At 39.2% G+C, this 14,073-nt stretch overlaps 1 protein-coding gene across 7 annotated transcripts in view; it reads right to left on the minus strand.

Moving 5' to 3' along the window:
* Window positions 1-14,073, minus strand: part of dgkg (diacylglycerol kinase, gamma) — a 142,259-nt gene that overhangs the window by 98,663 nt on the left and 29,523 nt on the right. For 4 of the 7 annotated variants that reach the window (XR_014869996.1, XM_085136647.1, XM_085136646.1 and 1 more), the window contains exons 4-5: window positions 4,736-4,756; window positions 3,936-4,086 (exon numbers count right to left, since the gene is read on the minus strand). Coding sequence is in view for 6 of the 7 variants with exons in the window: in XM_085136647.1 (XP_084992773.1) it covers window positions 3,936-4,086; window positions 4,736-4,756 (172 nt within the window). In the remaining variant the exon portion in view is untranslated. The remainder of the gene's footprint in view (window positions 1-3,935; window positions 4,087-4,735; window positions 4,757-14,073) is intronic. The other 3 variants (XM_085136651.1, XM_085136648.1, XM_085136650.1) reach the window with 1 other exon arrangement.

A 14,073-nucleotide genomic window follows, 5' to 3' on the forward strand; every position in this document is an offset into this window, starting at 1 on the left:
TTATCAGTGTGAAGTTAGTTTTGCGTCAGTGTTCATCTGTGCATTTTTATTAACTGAGAACTTTTAAATATAGCCTAATTTGCAGATCGACAATGTGACTGGAGAGCCTCTCTGTCTGACCTTGTAATATTTTTTCTGTCGCTGACGTCTTTAGTGTTAACTGAGCAACTGTTGTGATGTTTGTCAGATGGCTTATCGTTATAAAGAGTACTACATCCCTATCTTCTCCTTTTCTCACTGGATATTTACCCAACGAGAATCTCAAATGACTGAATGATCAAATGCTTTGAACTCTGACATAATTGAACAACTACAGCTGATGACCATCTGACCACTGGTCAAATTTCAGCAAACATGGCTACTTCGAAAGCTCTCTTCATTTGCTTGATGTTAACTCTATACAGTAATCTTGGCTGTAAACCTAAAAAAGGAAACTAAACAACCTGGTCTGACTTTCATATCATTGTCAATCTCTCTGTGGAGTCTATATTGTCATAGTATTGGTGTTAAACATGTTTGATAAAAGTTACAGGTAGGACTTAAAAATCTCTTTAAAAAGCGCTGTGAGCCTGGACAGGCCATATGCTTAAAAAATCTTATGCAAAATCAGCTCAACATGACAGAACAGTCAGTCAGACAGTGAACTCCTGCTGACGGCCCTCACAGCTGATTCAATAACAATAACCTAACTAACCTGTGTGAGGTTGATCATGGAGCTTAGTGGCTGGCGAGTACAGAAGTCAGGTTTGTGCTTAGTGTTTCCACAGGAGTGCTTTTCGATGCAAGGGATCATGCTACTTTCTAGTAATGGATACAGAATGGGTGTGCCACTAGAATCCATCACAAGAGATGACTGATATGTGTTCTCCCTGTCCTACAGCCTCCCATTAACATGCAGGCATCTAGCTACTTGCTGGACAAGGACAGTCTCATGGGCTGTCGGTTCCCATATTTTAAATTGGACCAACATGGCAGCTCAGCTTTCTCTGATACTGTGAAACTTGTTCACTGAATTAAATGAAAACATGAAAGGCATTTTTTTAAAGGTATGGAAGTAGCTAATCTCTCTTTACTTTAAACTGAAAGTGGCTAGCTTAAAAGTTTTGGGGTTTATACACAGGATGGTCAATCATGATGTAACCCCTGATAAAGTTGCCTTGATGTACAGTTGTAGTTGTCTTGAGCACACAAAGAGTCACAAAGTGCCCAAACCACAGACTGAATATGAAGATGTACAATAGGAAAGCTCCCATACAGTAAGGCCAAAATATCTTGATTGTACCCTGGTTTCAGTTTGTATCAGAGGTCATATGCTCTGCCCTTTCTGTTAGTGAGCAGGACATGAACCAAACTAAAACATATTTAGTACACACATACACATGAAAAATAGTTAAAGTATTGTTTTCATTTGTATATAAGAATGATAAAAGAATGTTTCTCTCCCTAAGCTTGTCATTTATTGTCATCAGTTTCAAACTATAACTGTCCTAACTGAGGTAAATATAAACCCGTGCAGGGGTTTTAACAATGTATTCCATGGTGATGGTGACCTCATAGGCGAGTGCTGTGAAAGTACCTTCAAAAACAAGATATGAAGGATCACATCAATGTTTTAACATGTGAGAAGATGGTTCCTTTCACCAATAAAGAGAAAAAAACAAAACAAAAAGAAATCAATATCTCATAAGAGGTGTCTTGAGATATTGACCTCAAGACACCTCTCCTGAACTGAATCAGGGATCTGATACAAGAAAATGTGGATAAATATGGTAATTTATTATAGCTATTGTCAGAGTTAGTTATTGTCAGCAGAGTAGACATGCAAACCTGAATGGAACAGCTGAAAATGAGCAATAGTTGGTTATAAGCTAACATTATGGTGGCTAATGTTAGGCTTGAGTATCCTAAAATTTGCAATTTCCCTCTGACACATCATAGAAAAATCCAGTTAGCCAGCCTGTGTCTGTCCAACCAATCAGGGAGCTCCTTACAGCAAGCCGCGTGGCTAATTTGCATTGCTTCGGGATTTCAGAAATGAGAAAGCTAATCCAATAGCTAATATAATAGCTAATCCGTGAGCTAACAGGAAAGGTAAATGGGGAGTGAGGAGTGGAATCGCCATTTGTCAGAAATAAATGTTTGATTTTTAATCCATTTACTTAAGTCTCTTTTTTAAATTGTGTTTTAAAAACAATTTTGAAAATCAGTTTTTTAATTGGAATTCGAAAATGGTTTTTGAAAGGAGGTTTTTATTTAGAGTTTAATTCTTTTTTGTGAAATTCTTTTTTGATTTGAAGTTTTTTTTAAATAGATTAATCATTCATTTTGAAATATAGATTTAGAAATAGTGTTTTTATTTTAAAGCGTTTTGTCAGCGTTTATCTCGTTAAAATGCCGTTAACACCATAACCGCATTAACGTGGCAAAAAACAGTTAGTGAGTTAGAGCGGATCGCCCCGGATAGCGTGCGTGGGGCTGCACGCCGTCAATGCGTTAGCGCGGTTAGCTCATTAATGCGTTTGCGCCGTGCAGCCCCACGCACGGGGCGATCCGCGTTAACCTGCTAACGGAGATTTGCCACGTTAATGCAGTTATGGCGTTAACGTCATCTTAACGAGATTAATGCTGACAGCACTATTTTAAATTAAATTATTAAATAATAAATTACTTTATTTTATTTATTCAAATATTACTAATTTAAATATGACTTCGTAAATGAATTTAAAAATGCATGATTTGTTCTACAATTCAATATTCATGATGTACCATGTTCTGATCGAGGGACTTCCGAAAAAATTAAAACGTACAGCTCTGCTATCACTTCCAACATAAATGAAGAAAGAGAAAGTAAACAGCAGTGACTTTTGTACGGTTACTGAAGTTGGACTAGCTGGTATATAATGATGCACTACATGGTGGCTAGCTGCACAGCTATGTTAGCATAATATGAACACAGTGAAGCTGGAGGATGAACGCCAACTTCTTTCCACTCAATAAAAGTTAACGTGAGGTTTCCCGATGGTTAGGGACAAATGCAATTGCACAGCAGGATGCTGTAAACGGACCAAACTTCAGTCAGGAGAACAACTAAGATAATCCATTCACAATACGAGGTTAGTCATTAATTTACTGCTGCAGGGACTGGGCTGTAGCTACATCGTATGGTTTCAAAAACTGAGCTTTAAAATGTGTTTGCTGATGAATAGTGGAAATAAAAACCAAGAGAGAAAGTGATCAGAAAGTGATCACCGATTAACTCTAACAAGATGCAAAGCATTACAACATGTTAAAAACACAACAGCCTTAATAAACACAGAGTAGTTTGGACCCAAAAGCAGGGTTCATACATCATCACTTAACAACCGGATGTTGTCCACTGCAGCTAGAATTATAAACTTGAATTAGACAGGGTAAGAAAACATAACTCTGTTCACAGCAATCTGCAATCTACTGACAAATAGTGGTGAGATTTTACAAACTCAAACTTTAGAAACAAGCAGAAGCTAATGCTAATGTTAAAGCTAGACAGCCAAAAGCACAACCAGTTTAGGAAGTAGAAAGGTAACTAATTCGTAGCTATGAAGGAAGCTAGCTAATGAACGACACATCATTAGAATGGTGTGTCCTCCAGCCTGAAGCAGTGCATATATGTATATATTATTTGCTCTATTTGGTTAGGTTTAGGGATATGGCAGCTTTATTATGTTTGGAAACAGGTTTAGGGTTTGATTCAAATAATAACATATATGGCATCATGGTCACAATTATACAATTATCCCCAGCCTTGACCTCCTATATCTGCACAGTTTGTTACCCTGTGTTACCTCTAATAATGTAACAGTATTACCCAACTTCCCACATCCATTCCCACTAGATGTGTGGGGTAAATATTACTGGGATGAGTATTATTTAAGACAACAACACAAGCAGCCTACCCAATAAGCTCGTTCCTGCCCGAGACTGGTCTGGAGAACAGCCTCCCGTCTTGCTCTTGAAGGAAGTAAAGAGATGTTGACAAAGCTCTTCTGGTATGTCATTCTCCAAATAAGTCACCATGAAGAGCTGGAAACCCTCATAGTCAATAGGCTGCGTGACAAAGGAAAGGGCAAAGATGTTAACAGACTTACTGATGGACATTTATACACCAATACCACCACCCATGGACAGAAAAGAAAATGTGATGGGGTTTCCAGCTTTAGTTGATCTGGCCTGAAATGAGAGTCCACAGTCGTGATTTGTAGTGCCATGCCAGTATTTTCTTAAACAGTTCAATGTAAATGTGGTATCAACTGACCATCACATCTTTAAGCTTAGTAATGACTGAATGGATGTACTAGAAGCTGCATCCAGAAAAAAAAACATTTGAGCTTGGAGGCCCAATGGCTTTAAAAAGAATGTAAATAAAGATATATACACAAAAATTATACACAGTAAAACATGTAATAGTCACATTGCTGAATACAGAAATGTTATGTTGTGTTATGTTAATGTACACACACACACACACACACACACACACACACACACACACACACACAGCTTCCCCTGATACAGCAATATGGTGGGTACATACTAGCACTGAACTCAACAGCCCCATGGCCTTTTCACCTGGCTGTGTAACAGATCATCTGCAGCAGTAAGGGCGTGGTTATGTTATGTTAGTGGACAGAATGTGCATGCAGTCTGCCGACACAGACACCACACAGCATGCAGAGCCCACCGGGCTGAGGCTTACTTGGTTGAGAACGTCTTGCTTCTGTTTAACATTTGGAACAATAAAGAGGAAATGGGGAGAAAGGTAGGGAGGAAGGAGGAAGAGTGAGGGAGGAGTGGGTAAAAGAAGAAAAGGAATTAGCTTGTTCGTGGGAATCTTCAGTGGCGATGGTAGTGATGCTTTCTGACTAGGACAACATTGGTGTACCATCAAGCAGGAAGTCAGGCTGAAAAAATGATAAAAGGAGGTATGGTCTACTGGAAAAGGTCACGGCAACCATGGGCAGAGTTTGTGCGAGTGACAATGGCATTTTTTAGAAAAAAATGGTTTTAAAAATAACTATATAATCATCTTTTGTACTACTCATCAAATGAAAACATTACATTTTTAAGTTTGCATTAACAAGCTTGTTAACAGGTAGTCTCATTGAGGTCAAGATCTGTTTTAAGAGAGACATGTATACAGAAAAAAGACACCCAGCTATGTAATAAAACAAATCATAAGTGATTACAAATAAAGAAAAAGTCTTTCAACTCTTTAAAAATTTTCAGTGAAATCAGATAGTCAAGTTTCATAGTTTTTGCAACTTTTAACTAACTAAGTAACAGCAAAGGATTTAAATCAAGACTTTTCAAGTTCAGTGTGAATGTGAGGTACAGCTAATGTTAAGGGGTCCTGTGATCTGATATTTTAAGTACTATGTTTAAATTCAGTCAAGGAACAGAGGTATGCAGGCAATCTTTGCAGTTGAGCCTTGTAAATAAACATCATGCAATGCTCCTTGATTCACTAGGGCAGCCATTCCCAGGGATGGGAATTTCCATACCAGAAAATCCCATGGGGCACACTGAGCCTTAAATCTTCATTCTTATCAAAATACAGGAGAAAATGATGTATTTCCTTAAAAAAACACATAAACCAAACATTAGCCAATAGTGGCTAAGATAAGATAAAGTGACAGCCATCAGTGACCACACTGTTGGCTATCAGTTGCAAATGTTACCCACTCATATGCAACGCGTTAAAGCATATTTACGACCCACCTGCAGCTGGGACACAAACAATACAAGGGCTGTACAGTTAAGCCAGATTAATGATTAACATCGCAAACTATCACCTCCTGTTGCTATTTTTAAATCAATTTTATATAAATACATTTATATAAATATGTATGTGTACATACTGCTGAGTACTTTTAAATTCAGGTATGTTGTTTCTGTGGCCCACCTGCAGTACCTTCGTGGCCCCAGCCTACACTTTGGAAATCACTCCAGTAGCACGTACTAGCCCACCTTTCCATGTAAGGTGTGATGGTGACTCGGAAAAGAATTGCCTATTTATGCAGACAAACTTGTATGGTGATTTATTTTTATATAAAAATCCAATCTTTGGATGTAATTTTCTTGTTTCTATAGATTTGCCAAATCAGTGGCATATAAAATAGTGTCTGCATAAAAATGCACATTACAGTTTTGGGTAACACTGATAACATTGTTTGCGTACACAGTGAAAAGAAGAAGTCCAAAAAGATCTACCTGTGTGTTTTTTCTCATAAAATGCCACAATCTACTGAATTGAATGTTTTTGATGGATCTATCAAAAGTGCAGCACAATACTGATGATCAAGAGTTTCCATACTATTGTTACGTACACACACACTGCAGGCATTGTTCTGCGACATGATCTAAAACCTGTCTGCTATCACTGTAAAATGTTATACACTTTAATTGCCCATTATCTAGGGCTTTAGGACTAAACAGTTTTAAATAGGGTGGTAATTAGTTAAGTGACTAGGGTCATTACTTTTATCGAGTAGTAAGACCTGTGCAGCTTTCCATATAAAAAAAAATGGCTGTAGAAAGTGTTAAATTACAAATAAGAGTTATAAGTCTATCGATCAGATCAGCACTGAGGTGAAGGAGGGATGGATCACCAAGTTTACTGTAGGTGTCCCTATGATTTATCAAGTTAAAAGAGAATTTGTTTTCAGTTTGTATATCTGGTGGACAACATATAGAATTAGAGATGCTTTTGTACACAACCAGTGCTTATAAAACAAATTTCAAGTCAAGCTGAAGTGATGATTTAAATCTATCTGACTTCTAGTTGTAAAACTGATTTCAAAACAGTTTATTTGAAGCAGGTGAATCAAGTGGACAACGTTGCAAAGATATGAAGGAGATGTTACAAAGATGTTACAAAGATGTTTCAAAGATATAATATATATAATATATATATATAAACTAGATTTCGGCTTACACTAGTCTAATACAGTAACATATGTCTAAAATTTGGACAATAACATGACAGACGGTTTTTGGCAGCTTTATGAGATGACTGAGAACTAAGTGTTGAAATGTTATTTTATCAAAAAAAGAAGTAGAAGGGGTTTATCAAGGATATTGTTAAAAATTGGGCAGAAAAGATAAAATGCCTGATTGTTTTCAAGAGTTTTCAGGATGCTGTCTATTGATCTTTACAAGTTGTTTTTTTAAAGCAAAACCACTTGGTCTAGACTTTGGGCAAGGCATCTGAGGAAATCATCTGTTCATAATAGTTATTTTACTCATATATACTGTACTGCTGAAAAACCAGGCTGGGTCTCTGGGTCTTATTTTGTAATTTTGAAGTTCTCATTTTAGTTTGGTGATTATAAGTTTGTGTGTTATTCTTATTTCGGGTTTAGTGGAGGTTTAGGTTAACGATTACTTATCAGCTGTCTCCTTGGTTTCTGTGTGTCGTTCCTTGTCTAGACTGTCATGTGTTTTAGGTCTGTTAAGCTTGTGTTGTCTCCTGTTTTATTTTGAAAAGGGTCTTGTGTTCTGTGTTCATGTGGTTAGTTTTACTCCCCCCTGTTTCATTCGAATCAGCTGTGTCCTCATGTGTCTCCACTTCCCCTGATCACCTCATGTGTGTATCTAAGTCCTCAGTCTTCGTGTGCTCAGCCTCGTGTTGTATGTGGATCTTACCCTTGTCGTAGAAATCCTAGTCCAGTTCATAGTGTCTTAGTTGAATCATAGTTTCACAGTCTAGTTTGTTTTCTCGCTTTGATTTATCTTTCATGTATATCAGCCGAAATAAAGGCTCGCCATTTGTTAGTATTAACTCTGTTCCTTCGCCTGTGTCCACACCTGGGTCCTCCATACACACTCCACCGTGACACTTGGCTCTAATCCAGCATAGGTGCTATCAGAAAACAGCAATTGGGATTGCATTGAGAACATTAGCTTTTAACATTTCAGAGCCCCTATGAGCCCATCCACTCACAAAAATGTGGTATGTTGCCAAAGAAAAGATTCAAGTTATCTATGAAGGTGCATGGGAGAATTAAGGTGTGCAAATTAAGGAGTCTGCACCTCAGAATGGAGAGAAAAAAGGTTTTATGACAATTGTTTAGTTGGGACAGGGTTGGGATCTTGTGCTTTGCAATTTTACAATGGTCCTCAAACTTGTGCAGAGAGCAGACATTATGTTGTTTCAAACTGACACCAATTTTGTGTGAAGGATCATTACTAATGATGAGTTGGTTCTCCAGTGAAGCCTCGGCAGTTTTCCACAGTTTTCAGATGAGTCAATAGTTTCAAAGCCTGGATGCAGAATTTCAGGTAATGAACGAGGCCAGAAGCAAGCCTGTGTTTTTTGGTTTGTTTTTGTTTTTATAAACGTACAAGGAGTTCTGCACGGTGAAGTAGTCTCCAGGGTGAGACTGCCATTGCAGAGTTCAAGTATGATGCCCTGTAATCTCTTACAGAAGATATTAAGTGGAAACAATCTAAACTGCACATGGAATGGTGTGTGCCAGCACAAAATGCGATGAAAACACAGTACATAAAACACACCTGCTCTGTTCACCAGATTTGTCTTCAGGCAACTTTATTCCCAAAACTGGAAATCAAAATGAAGGATCGCCATTTTGACACACACGAGGAAATCCAGCACTTCTCACAGAGGCACAAGTACAAAGGGTCCATAACAGGACTTCTGCATGGGGATCTAAAAATAGCAGCTGGACTCAAAACGTTTTGATAACCTCTTATAAGGGCTCCCATCACTACCAAAACTGTCTGTCATATTTGTTCTTAGTGGGTTGTTTAAGAGTTCTGTTTCAATAATAATGATAATAATAAACAAAACAGTAAATACAAGTAAAACTAGCAAATATATTAAGGTTGTACAGAATTTAGTATGTTCTAAAATAGTAGAAAGTACAGTTGATTCTTTTCACTTTGAAGACAGACACACTTTTAAAATGCTTCTGTTCTGCAGGTTTGGAGCTGCTGTAACTGATGCCCATCGGAGAAGAGCACACAGTGGTAAGGATCCGCCCTCAGCTCGACACTGCTAACCTAACCCTGAGAGCTCCTAAATCCTGCCAGGCATTATTCATATCACTCGCTTCTCCTTATTTGGCCAAACACACTGCAAGGCTTTAATTCGGTGTCCATCAGCACAGCAGATTCAGTCAAATATGCTCATGTGCACACATACCACAGAATGTACTTTATATGAAATCAGGACATACAAAAAGCTGCTTTTCATAGGTTGATACCGTGCTTTGAATCTAAGTACCTCCAGATGCATTTGCAAAAATTCTCATTCCTCTGGGTAACACTTTTTCCCGAGAGTAACTACAGGCTGTTCTCTGTGTGAGCGAGCTCAAGGCTGCTGATCTGTAAATATCTCCCAAATGACACTTTTACATGCTCCATTTAATCTTCTTCTTTTTTTTCTTCTCTTAGCTCGTCTGTCAAATGCTTTGATTGACTTTGCTTATGCATCACTGTTCCATCCACCGCTGTCATTTTTGATCAGCTCTAAGCACCTGAGCAGAGAACTGCTGGGCCTGGCATGAATGAAGAACCTGCCCCAGAACTAGTAGTGTGTGCTTAACAAGCAAATTCTAAGGTGTGCTTTTATAAGTTAACTACTAGAAGTTGCAAGAACAGCTAAAAAATCTTCATAAAGTAAAAATTGAACTGGGTTTGAGCCTGCCCCAGATCGTTTCCTGCATGTCATTTCATCACACTCTCTCGAACAGCTTTCCTGTCTACTCTCTCCACTGTGCCGTCAAATAAAGGCTTAAAATGCCAAAAATAGAATCTAAAAAAAGAATAGTGAGTGGTTCTTTGATTGGATACAGTTGCTAGACCCTGATACTGCTGCTTAAGGATAAAGCAGACACTTTAACAGAGCAAAAAAGAGCACCACAAAAGCAGGATTTGTTCATATCTACTTATAACAAATAAAAGACTGCCTGCAATAAAAGTTTACCACCTCTGTGAAGTGGAGAAAAGCCCCAGCTAGCTTCCCCGTGGAAGAAAAAAACGGAGCCAATCAACACTGGCAACTTTACAGCAGCCACAAATCCATCCATTCCTTTCTATTTCCTTTACCAGATTCAGGGTCTCAGGAGCCAAAGTCCACCATGGACAGGTAGCCAGTTTGATGCAGAGCTGACAGAGAGAGAGATACAGCAGGCAAAATAAGTACTGAACACATCACCAGTTTTTTAAGTAAATATATTTCCAAAGGTGCTATTGACATGAAATTCTCACCAGATGTCAGTAACAACCTATTCAATCCACACATGCAAAGAAATCAAACCATATATTTATTTATTAGTAGTTTAAATTCTTCTGTAACCAATCTCATTATTATGTTTGCAACATTAAAGTTGCAAAGGTCTCGAGAGAGCTCATTGGTTGTTTCTTGTGTGATACGTTGGTAATGAGACACCTTTTTATAGGCCATCAGTTGGGACTAAGCCAGCTGATATTAATTAGCACTGCAAGATTTTTTCTAATTAATTTCTAATTAATTTCTATTTGATAGTGTATGGTGTCTTGATTTCCATGCTTTTTTCACGTATTCAATACTTTTTCCCTGTGTCATTTCTGATTATTGCACATAAGTTATGGACATCTGTGGTTTGATTCTTTGCATGAGTGGATTGGATGGGTTGTTACCAAAATCTGGTGAGATGTCAAGGAGCTTTAGAAATATGTTTCCTAGAAACTTGGTGACATGTTCAATACTCAGTACTTATTTTACTGGCTGCAGAACAGCGGTCCCCAACCTTGGCACCATGGACCGGTTCAATGTCAGACAACATTTTCACGGACCGGCCTTTAAGGTGTGATGGATAATACAACAAAATAAAAGGATACGACCGAGACAAAAACTATGGTATTTTGTTAATATAATAATAAACATGAATTCGCTGTGTAATTGTGTAACTTTATTAGCAGCGTCCTCCAGAAATGCGCCAACAACACTGAGCGTAACATCCTCCTCTCTGCCCCTTAATGCACTCTGGTCGCTATGGTAATGTGTAAATATTACTTTCAAAATAAAACACTCCTACAACACAGGAAAAGACCCAGGGAAACCGAGTGATAAAAACCCTCAAAACCATAAATTTCACACTCGAGCCTCAACTTTCGCGGCCCGGTACCAAACGACTCAAGGACCGATACCGGTCCGTGGCCGGGGACCGGGGGTTGGGGACCGCTGCTGTAGAAGAACATTCACACCTACAGCCAATTTAGAGTCACCTATGAACACACACAGAGACACAGGGAAAACATTCTGTGAACACTCTGTAAATCACAAATATTAGATATATTTTTCAAAAACATAGTGAGAACAGGCAACAATGACTGGTTCCTAAAAATAAAGATAACACTTTCTACAAGCTGTCAACACCAACTAAGCCCAGCTGGAAGTGACCCAGTCTGTCTGGGTTTGATCAGCCAGCACATCCAAATCACATCAACCTGACAATCATGAAGTGCACACCCAACTTAAACATTTTAAGCACATAAATAATTTGCATGTCTCAAAAACAGCTCTCCAAACATTTGCACTGTTTCATTGAAACCTTGGCCAACAAACAAAGTGCATAGAGCAAAGCCAAAAGACATCACTCCCACACTGTCATGACAGATGCTTATAGAGACTTCGCCTTTTGTTAAAAGAAATCTGTGGGTGTGATGTTCAGTCTTTGTTTCTCAGTCACTCATCAGTCACTGAGAATGATAGGGCGATATTTATTTGTTTGCTAAATTGGAGAAAACCCAACAACACCGAGAGCTCCATGTGTCAGTCATTTTTCATTATTATTATTATCATTGTAAAGATTCAGGACCACACTTTGGCTAAAAATAAAAGCTCAATAAAAACAATGAGTGAGTGGGAAGAAAGAAAGGTCTACTTCCTGAGTGGATTCCACAACAGCTAGCTTGATGCAGCGATGACTCATTGGGGGTTATGCGCACACGCACAGACACACATGCACAAGCGCACACACACTGATGGATGGCAGATGCAGGACTGGAGTCGTCACGGTGGCGCCAGGTGACAACGGGGTCTCAGAAAGCCCACGTGAACATTAAGTCTGGTTCTGTGGCGCCAAATGTCCAGCCAGGCTGTTAGTTGTGTCATCGCAAATACTGAGGACAATTGTACAGCCAAGTGGAGGTGATAATGAACAGAGTAAGAAAGAAAAATGAGGCTCTCATATGAGAATATGAAGGTGACAGGGAGAGGCTGAGCATCACATGAAAGCATAGATTTAATGAACATCAGTTGATTACCTTCACCAGTCCTCCACTCCGACGCATAAAATTAGCCCTAAGCCATATGAAATGTTAAACCATGACTCTAACCCAAATAGCTGTCTGATGCATAAGAATAGGAGATCACGAACAACAATAACAACTAACCCTTTAATATTATGACATAGCTTTTGTTAAGATTTAGTTCAGAATACAGGCACAAAAATAATTATTTAACTAAATACACTGGAGCTCTAATTGTGCTTTTTTACGATTAGAGGCTTTTTGTAAAAACAAAAGACCAAAAAAGACCATCGTACAAAAATATATAAACAGAATGTCAGTGACGTAGTGAGTCATTGCCAGGGTCCCGGGTCTGAGCGACCCAGGATCCCCGAGCAGTTATGGACTTATGTTATATTATATGTATTTTTGGTGTTGCTGCCCCTCTTCTCCATGCTTGCAGATATGTGTGTGTGTGTGTACGGATGCAGGTGTTTCTGCAAACACCGGTTTACAGGCGCCTTCAGGCCTGGTGGGTGTGGCCCTGCTAGGGGACTGGCCACACCCGAAGCTCCTGCCACACACCTGCTGCTGATCAGGGCTCGTCGGGGGAGCTACTTAGGAGAGTCTTGGAGCTCCCACTGACGTGGGATCATTGCGTGAGACTCCACGTTAGTCATCCAGTTTAGGTTTAGTCTTTGAGTGCATGCCTGTTATAGTGCATGCCTGTTATATATAAGTTTCCTGACAGCTGCCGCTATCGTTTCCTGCAGGAGGAGCGTGGGAAGCCTGAAGAGCAGCGAGCACCGGGAGTGCAGACACACGGGAGCAGAGAGCACAAGGAGGACACGACACGGGAGTCTGGGGAAAGCACGGGGATTTATTGTTGTTTGGTTCCATACACTGTAAATAAACGCACTGCTTATACACAGAGCTCCGCGCCTGGGTCCTCCTTCCCTCACTTTCCCCACGGTTGGCCATCGTCAACCGTGACACTCATCCTGTTCACAGTTTATCTCAACGCAAAAACATTTGAGTACAATTTGGGTGAAGACTCGTTTAGGTGAACAATTGAACACAAATCCCAAAAGTTTGATTCTGTTGGGAGAGACGTTTCGTCACTCATTCAGTTTCTCCCACTGAAAATGCTACATCCGGGCGAACAGAATCAACCTGTTGGGATTTACTTAACTGGGTGATTCAGCATGGATCAAGACGTTGTGCACAAATGATTAAATTCTGACCAGCATGAGCTTACTGGTCATGTGTCTGAAGCAAACACAAAGTGTTATGTCAGCTCATCCATCCACCCCGGCATCCTCCCGTTTCTGAATATGTGACTTTAAAACTACTCAACTCCTCCTGTCTCAATTGCTTTGAACATGAGAAGGCATTGTGACTTTTCAGAGTGGCTTAAGAAATGAACTACTGGTTCTCATAAGTTGTCTCATGTGCAATTTTCATAAAGGAACAAATAGCATACCACATAAAACATATGCCAAGTGTTGTGTAAACCTATTTAAAGGTTTTAATGTGCCATTTTAAAACTTTAAATCACACTTCAAATATTATTTCTACAATATGCCAATTTTCTGACATTAGTCTGAAGTCTGTAAGGTTTTAATAGTTCGCCTAAAAAAATCGAACTGTTATAACTACGTATGTAAAAGTACATTTATTCTTAACACACTTTTTGTGTATGAGACGTGTTGTGACATGCAGAGGGTTGGTGTGACAGGACATACAGAGGCCACGGGTTTGTATGACAGAAGAGGATGCTGGGGATAAGGTGAGATGGAG

The sequence above is a fragment of the Neolamprologus multifasciatus genome, chromosome 16 (assembly GCF_963576455.1).
Source record: "Neolamprologus multifasciatus chromosome 16, fNeoMul1.2, whole genome shotgun sequence".
Classification (NCBI taxonomy): domain Eukaryota; kingdom Metazoa; phylum Chordata; class Actinopteri; order Cichliformes; family Cichlidae; genus Neolamprologus; species Neolamprologus multifasciatus.